This window comes from Saccostrea echinata, unplaced genomic scaffold, assembly GCF_033153115.1.
Source record: "Saccostrea echinata isolate AGI-Se365-2 ecotype Australia unplaced genomic scaffold, CSIRO_AGI_Sech_v1 ptg000054l, whole genome shotgun sequence".
Classification (NCBI taxonomy): Eukaryota; Metazoa; Mollusca; class Bivalvia; order Ostreida; family Ostreidae; genus Saccostrea; species Saccostrea echinata.
In genome coordinates, this window is record NW_026889803.1 from 5,813,878 (window position 1) to 5,822,250 (window position 8,373).

Consider the following 8,373-nt stretch of genomic DNA (forward strand, 5'->3'; position numbering starts at 1 on the left):
TAGTGTTAACCCGAGCCACACTACACTTCTGAAAAATGAGTTTGAAAAATGAAACCCAATATTGTGGTTTTCAATTTTTCAACAGGTTAAATATTACAACAGCATATACTGCAGTATATATTCCTATGTTATTGTGGCTCAGTCCAAAGTCAAGGTGACATTTTTTGCATAAACTGATTTGAGAAAATGAAGAGGCCTGTAGGCTACTGCGCTCACCCGTCACTTTCCCCTTCCAATGGGTAAATATATGTACAGGCTCTTCAGCTTATTAATGTTAATTTAACATCAATAGCATACATATGGTCAATGCATACATTATATCAGGTATCATTTATGTACATGTAGATAAATTAAATGCTTTATTGGTTTTAGTAGCAATGTGAGTTGTGATTAAAACAAATATTTCAGTCATGTGTTCATATTTTTATTTTCAACCATTATAACATAATAAGTGGATTTTCAGAGGAAAAAAACAATGCAATCTTGAATTTCATTTCTATATCTAAGACCGTAATATACTAGTTTACATTCTCTAAATACATGTAGTCTCTATTCTCGACATTTAACTGTTAAAGATATAAAAATGATACATATCTGTTATTTGCAACATGATACACAACTATCCAATGAAAATTTACATTTATAATATTAAATAAACAATATCAAAATGTAAAGGGATATAAATAAACAAGAATCACATATCACATGTTAAATATTGAACACATAAAAAGACTTCAGATCAAACTAAAATTCTTCACAAAGTTTCACAGATTACTGGTAATTTGAAGAAACCATAAAAAAAATATATATACACAATTTCTTTTAATCTTTTAAGAGTTCAATTTTTGGTTGCAGTTTTAAATGACTTACCAAGCTTGGGGATTTAAAATACTTAGAGCTGCATATTTTTATTTTCATTGTACACTCTTTGGAGAGTTGGAGAGACATTATAAATGACCCTGTTGCACACATTTCAAAATTTCACCTTTTATAATGTTGTAGAGATTATGAAGAACACAATACATGCATAAAACACAAACCAGAAAAATAAAATGCAAATATGTGTATCTGAAACATTTATATATATACCTATATGTACATATTCATAGATAAATACATTATGTTATGTATTACATTTGAATAAGGGAAAATGCTGAGAAACATTTGTGTTAAAATAAAAATTATGTAGCAATAATTGTACAACAGTAATGGAAAGAGAAACATTTTAATTATTATCAGGCACCTGAAAATCTGAATTCTATTTTTAGTTTTTGTAGCTGTTATATCAAATTAATACTTTGACAAAATTTTTTTGCTTGATAAGAATATTCTGATAGAGCAGATGATGAGGTATAATTATCTCTTTATATAATGAAATGTCCATGTAATGGAGAAAAAAAATCACAACAATCATCACAAACTTCAGGGACTGGAAGCATAGACAGAGAGAGTTACATCTGTATCTTAATTAAGAGCCCTCTATACACTGCACACTAGAGAGTTCTGATTTTGTGGTATTTTTATGCAGATAGAGTGATCTGCCCTTTGATCAAGAATAAGATAAATTGAAATGTACAGTTTATTACTTAATTTGTGATCAAATCAAGCATTCATAACACTTTCATAGGCCAACATGTGAATATTTTTCCTGGGGGTAAATGCAAGGCACCCTATGTTGAAAATGTGATAGATAAGCTCAATACTTACACCTTTACACACTATAATTTTCTCAATGTCCAAAAAATATTTTCCTCTAGTGTATAGAGGGTCCTTAAAGTATCCATAAGACAAAGACACTGAAAACTAAGAATTATAAAAATCAAGAGTTGATAAGTGTCATGAATGAAAACCACAACTCTCTCAATTTTGTCCAAGAATAATATTGTCTGACTATAGTGACTTTTTTTCACCAATTGTTATCAATGTGTTCAAGATATCACTTGTTCATACTATGACATTCAGAGAAGTGTTTAAAATAAATAAGAAAAAATATGGGAAAAACACAATAGGTCACTTTGAAACATTTTACACTTTTATTCAAACTTGCGATGGATTTTAGAACCATGTCCTATAAAAAAAAAATACTTTGGCAAGTATTTTTCCTAAACATTAAATTACCGTACTTGTTACTTTTATACAAACATGCATGCACAAAGATTATTAGGCTAATTGCTAATTTGCTGTTTAGCAAAGTAATTCAGAGAGATTAAACGTGTGTGAACTAGCAACTGTATCTCCTCTAGTTATTCATGGGAGTTCATATGAATAAAAATGATGAAAATATGCATCAATTGGCCACTTCTTATATTTTCTTTAAGATTAGCTGTTTCCTTTATTTCAGTTTCAAAAAAAAAAAAGTTTAACGAAGTCATAAATGTATTATAAGTTCAGACAAACAGAAGAAGATGCATTTAATATGAGATTTAATTCAGATATTAATGGTAAAGAATTTCTTTCAATTTTAAAATAAAATGAGTATCCTAGTGTTAAATTTTTCTGATAAAACAAAGTCCTTAAAGTTTAATCAAAGCTACCAAAACTTCCCACACTTCCAAAGCTACTTAAAGAACTCCAACTTCCGTGGCGACCTAAGCCCCACCCAAAGGGCCCTCCGAATCCGTGCCCCATCATTCTGGAGGCTCCGTACCCCAATGCTGCTCCTCCTATTAGACCTGTAATCACAAAAAATTCATTGAGTGTTGGAAAAATATATTGCATGTGTATCTTTTTGTTTAAGCACTTCAGGAATTTCAATTTATTGATTTGATATGACCTGAAATAAGATACTATATGGCTGTGTATTCTATTTAGCACCTTTGGAGGAAAGCAACTTCCACTACTTACATTGCTAAATGTCTTCTATACATACGTACATATGTATATCTTAGCACATTCAGAAATGTGTTATTCAAATCTAAGTTATCTTCTTGAAAAGTCAATTTCTGCCAAAAATCATTGTGCGTTAAATATAATATAATACATCTACAGTATAGCACAGTAATACCTAGTTTATACAGAACAGCCATATAATAAATAGCTGATGATAGGAAAGTGATGATTTGTCACAAACTAATTTAAAGTAATTTGGTAAAACCTCTTTATAACAGAGCTCTGATAGATTCTTGACATGATTTTTTGATCTATATATAAGTAATTGGTTATACTAACCTGCAGCCAGTTTGCCCGTATTACCACCAAGTATTCCTCCACTTTTACTTTTCTGTGGTTTAACAACATATTGCTGCTGATATCCTTGTGGTGCATAACCTGAAGTCATAAGAACATTTTTTAACTTTAAAAAGAGGTGTTATCTAGAGACAACACTATGGGTGTAAAATGAAAGTAAGTTTCTCAATTGAAAGCTATTTCATAGACCACAAACACTGATAGCAATTTTAAAGTTCTGGAAATTAAAAATTGTATTACCATATGGTTGCTGGTACTGTTGTTGAGGATACTGTTGATACGGCTGTTGTGGATATTGTTGATAAGGTTGCTGTGGATATTGTTGATAAGGTTGCTGTGGATATTGTTGATAAGACTGTTGGGGGTATGCTGCTGGCTGTTGGGGGTATGCAGCAGGCTGTTGAGGATATCCTTGGGGTGGCGTGTAAGACTGTGGGGGAGGTGCTTGAGGATATCCACTAGGTTGTGTTGGGTAGGGTGCAGGTCCACCTGTATACATAAAACATGTTTGTCATCTAAAATGGGTATGTACACATACAAGAAAAAGACTTTTTTCACTGTCTTCAGCATCTACCCAGTAATGTTCATAATACACAACAATTATCCTCAGAAACATTGCCATCTGCTGAAGGGAACTTTACTGACCTGCCAAACCATCAAAACCTAGCCCTGGCCCTCCTGAACCACTGGGTGGTGCTGCACTGTAGGGGGGTGGTGCTGATGGTGAATTATAACTTTGTGGCATACTTCCTGTAGAGCTACTTGGGGGGATTCCTCCTGAGGGCTGCTGCTGGCCGCCAGGTGGTGGGAGCTGTCATAAAATCATTATAAAGGTTATAGTAAACACACTAGTGAACTGCTATTAACAAATGCCCACATTTATATTTCTGCAATTTATACTAATTTGAAATTCACAATTTCCAATGATTTATACATTGCATTGCATATCTAAACATATGTAATCATTTTGTATTGGTTGTTAATTATAATGGTGATTTACCGAGTGTAGTGAAGTTCTGGTATAAAGAGTATATGTACTTACTACTTGACAAATTGCATTCATCCATTCACTGAAATAGAAAATACTTGATTATTAGATAGCTTTATAATTTTATTCATTTTTACATCCAATTTGTAAACAAGTATTTTAAAATACAGGTACTGATACATGTATTACGACAGTTACGTTAACTTTGAAGAAGGATTAAATTAAATTTAATTTTTAACTTTTGACAGCAAAATCTTTATACAGATTAAGCATATACATGTATATTGAAGAGCTGCCTGAAACTATGTCTTTCTTCATCAAATTCAAAAGAAAATAAAAATTAACAGATATACTGAATGACTCTGGTTTTTCTTACTGGAGATCATTGTTGTCCCGACATAGAAACCAGAACACTTTAGCCTGACTGTTGTTTTTATGGGGGATGGCCAAGACTTGGTCATAAGATGCTCCTCTTGGAAGATCAGGTCTATCAGAGAAACTACTTGTATGTTCTCCAAAGGCAAATCTTTTACATACATCCTGTTGAAGAAGAGCATTATGATGTACTTGTCATAAGTTGGAACAGAGGTATGTAATTTATATCATTATACAGTCTTAAGTCATACTAATCTGGGATTTTTTTTTAAGAACTTTTAGTTCAATAGCAAGGATACATACTTTGGCTTTGTAGTATACATGTTAAATGTAGCAACAAGATGAGTATTGGGTTTGCTTCGACCACTTTCATGAGATACAAAAATACTAAAGCAAAATTATCATTTTATCTCTCATCCACCTGACATTCACATTTTATTGGAAAGTAGCTGCAAAACTGCAGCTCTCTGTTTGAGAAAATTCAGATGAATGGTATGTCTGTCCTACTTTTCTTAACCAGAAAGCTACAGTTCTACACTACATGTAGTTGGACAAGGTATATTTTATAATGTGTCACATACGCATATAGAGCTCTGTTTAATTCTGGATGTTTGTGACCTTGACTTACTTCAAAATAACCTTACAACATAAAATGGAAGTACTTACCTTCATGTGAATTTTTGCTTTGATTTCAAGGTCACCTTGTCTATTGTACATGCACAGGTCACTGTTGTCATAAAGGACAACCCACACATCCTTCCAGCCACCAGAAAACATACTTTCTGGAAAAAAAGAGAAATTTTAAGCATACAGTTATCTTTAGTTTTATCTAAACAGTTAACAATTCCTGCTTAATAAAAATTGAGTATGTTTTACTTCAAATATATACTTTATAAGACAGTTTAATAAATTAAGGTAATCTGATCCTTGGGTTCTGAAAATTAGCCATTAAGTAATTGAAAATGCTCATAAAAATGCCTCTGATTTCACAAAGTAATGTGCATCTACCCATGGTATTTCTTCAAAGTTCATCATTACAGATAATCACATTATATAGGGAACTTTATCAAATCTCATACATATTTTCTGGAAACACAAATAAAAACACTAGCTTTACATTTTCTATTTGAAAATTGATCAAAAAATTTTATTTTAGGATAAAAAACTAAAGATATTCACTATTCAGGCATTTGGAGAAAACTGCATGTTTCTTTTTACTAAAACGGTATTTTAGTTCATCGTTAGATTATATATAGTGTAAAAAGCTTAATTGTGCTATCATTGCAAGACATCACACGCCAATGGGTACCTAATGCTAAATTAAAGGATATTCAATTTCTCTAAAAATGTATGTATTTTTGCATTTTTATGGGGTACAAATGTCAACATTTTACAAAGTCATTTTTAAGGCTTCAGAGAATGTTGAATCATATTGAGATGCATGAAATGAAAATTGTTGCACGGAAAGATTTCAATTTCAAGCTTCATTTGAGACTTTTTAAATTAAAATAATATTTTTAAAAGTATTTCTCCTGGTTCCTTGATATATGCATGTAGAATTAATATTTCTGGTTAATTATTTTTAAAGTATTAGTACTAAGGCATTACCTGTAAATTACTTTCATTTATCATAATATCATGTTACAGTATAAGATGAAAATTGAAAATATAAATATTGTTCCAAGGTCACTTGGAAGAGGGCCTTAAATCCTCCACTTTACTAAATTCAGTCTCTCTCTTTGTTCTGTTTCCTTTTGGTTACCATTTTTGAAACATTTTAAAATACAAGGAGATTCACATCTATAGTATCATTTCCTTCCTGTGTTTATCCTTAAAATTTTGCCAGGCCCATACATGTATGATAAAAATTATGACAAATTCATATCATTGTAAAAAAAAAAAAAAAAAAAAAAATCAAGAGTGGCATTAAGAGTTTTAAAAAGTCAGCACTAGCTTAATCAATTAGCTTACTGAATACAACTTATACTATTATAATTGTGGATGTACTTTTTTCCACTGGGTAATAATTCCACGCAATCACAATTTCTGTATAATCCAAGTGTAGAAAATTGTATATGTCTTCAAAATACTTTACAGTACACAGTGACAAATTTCTGCAAATAATATGTGACCACCTACATAGCATAAATTAATCCAACAGGGAAAACATATGTGTATAATATTTATAGTGACTCTCAGCTTTAGTTCTGTTCATAATATATATATATTTATTGCCTTCATTTGAACATCACACTATCAAACTTTATACAATTATGGACTGTTTCAATGGTGAATATGGTTTGATAGTCATCAGGCAGAAAATTTTGAATATTGACCGAGGTGAAGCCAAGGCCATTTTTCTGGGGAATATCAAACCATATTCACCACTGAAAGAGTTCATAATTGTTTTATTATATAGTCCAGGTTTGAATAATTAAAGCATTGAAAGCTGCGTAACCACACTATTTTCATTAATCAACTTCTGTCGCAGAAAGATTTAAATATGTCCAGATTACAAGTTATAATTTCTGTGTTTTCCTTTCATAGTGTGTAAGACATGATTCCCAAAATATTAAGAACAGGATTATGATCTGGCAACAAGCTTGCCTAAAGTTTTTCCTGCTCAGATAGATAGCTGGGTCCAGCCATTGCAAACATTGTTTACAATGCTTTTTGAGGTGTTATTAAAATAAATATTTGTGACACCACATCACAACTGCTCATGTATTGACCCTCCGGTGAATCTGGTTTCAAATCTATGAATATATTGTGTTATCAACCATATGTATTTGTGTAGATTATAAGAACTATTAATAGACTATATAAAAAAAATAATTAAAAATATATTCATTCACTGAATTCACCTAATAAAATATTATAGAATCAAACTTACTACTGAAACGTTTCAGGTGTCCAGATTTCACAATTCTCAAAGCCATGTTTTCCTGAAATGTAAACAATTAATTTTTTTAAAGAAAAAAAGACTAATCACAAGATAGAAAAATACTTTAAATAATAAATTTCACAACATTTTCATTGCTTGCCCTTCAGGGGAAATACTTGCCATCAGTATTAATGATAAATGAACTCGGAGTCCTGATACATAATTATCTAGTATCTATCAGTTTCTAAACATTGAGCCTCTTCCTTTTTTGTACAAAGCATGATTTTTCATTTCAGTGTGTCTCATGATGTGTAAATATCTTTAAAAAACATCACAACAACACCAGAATTGCTCTGACTTACCTATATTATTATTACTGGTAGATATAAAAGACTTAAATAGGTCTGAAAATGTCTCTGTGTTTTACTAATGGTAGAAATCCGAAATATTTACAAAACATTCAATATGTCAAAATAAACTTGCTCTCATTTAATAAAAGCTTGTAAGTAACGGTCAAAAGGATAACAAGATAAACGCACAGATGATACAGAACAGAAAGTTAGGGTTCCAGCTTAATTTCCCCCTACATATTTTCAACCTCGTACGAATTTCTCGACACTATCGGGAAAAAGTTCAATATATTATGCTTAGATTTATATATTTTTGTGATTTTGCAAAAATGATACTGAAAATAATTCAATAGCGTTTTTTTTCCAATTAATTTTATCTGGAAAGAAAAATGTGTGGGACGATTTCTTAATCAGTTTTACTGTCAATATTTTCAAAAGTAAAAACATAAAAACATGTAAAGTTCATTCACAGTATCTTCTGATACATTGTACCAGTCACTGCTTGGATTACTTGCTTTTAATTAAAACAATCTTTCAAAATGTACCATTTTCAATATTTAAAGTAATATTTAATTTTGCTGTCTATACAA

General features: G+C 30.9%; 1 protein-coding gene across 2 annotated transcripts; it reads right to left on the bottom strand.

The window, feature by feature from the left end:
• Positions 1-408: 408 nt before the first annotated feature.
• On the bottom strand, positions 409-7,881 carry LOC133205254 (calcium-binding protein P-like). 2 transcript variants are annotated; one of them, XM_061341024.1, is made up of 9 exons: positions 7,796-7,881; positions 7,443-7,494; positions 5,216-5,331; positions 4,551-4,714; positions 4,232-4,256; positions 3,832-3,997; positions 3,427-3,675; positions 3,169-3,267; positions 409-2,672 (listed from the first exon to the last, which is right to left on the bottom strand). In XM_061341024.1, exons 2-9 carry the CDS (start codon positions 7,486-7,488, stop codon positions 2,521-2,523), a joined length of 1,017 nt encoding a protein of 338 aa, XP_061197008.1. In that variant the 5' UTR covers positions 7,489-7,494; positions 7,796-7,881; the 3' UTR covers positions 409-2,520. The 2 variants fall into 2 exon arrangements, with proteins under 2 accessions (XP_061197008.1, XP_061197007.1); XM_061341023.1 differs by having other exon boundaries at positions 4,229-4,256.
• Between the last annotated feature and the right edge of the window lie 492 nt (positions 7,882-8,373).

Coding starts and splice junctions, on each gene's coding strand:
- LOC133205254 (XM_061341023.1), bottom strand. CDS start 7,488: ATGGCTTTGAGAATTGTGAAATCTGGACACCTGAAACGTTTCAGTA. Junction 3,268..3,426: donor ACAGTACCAGCAACCATATG/GTAATACAATTT, acceptor TTATGACTTCAG/GTTATGCACCACAAGGATAT. Junction 2,673..3,168: donor TACGGGCAAACTGGCTGCAG/GTTAGTATAACC, acceptor TTGTGATTACAG/GTCTAATAGGAGGAGCAGCA.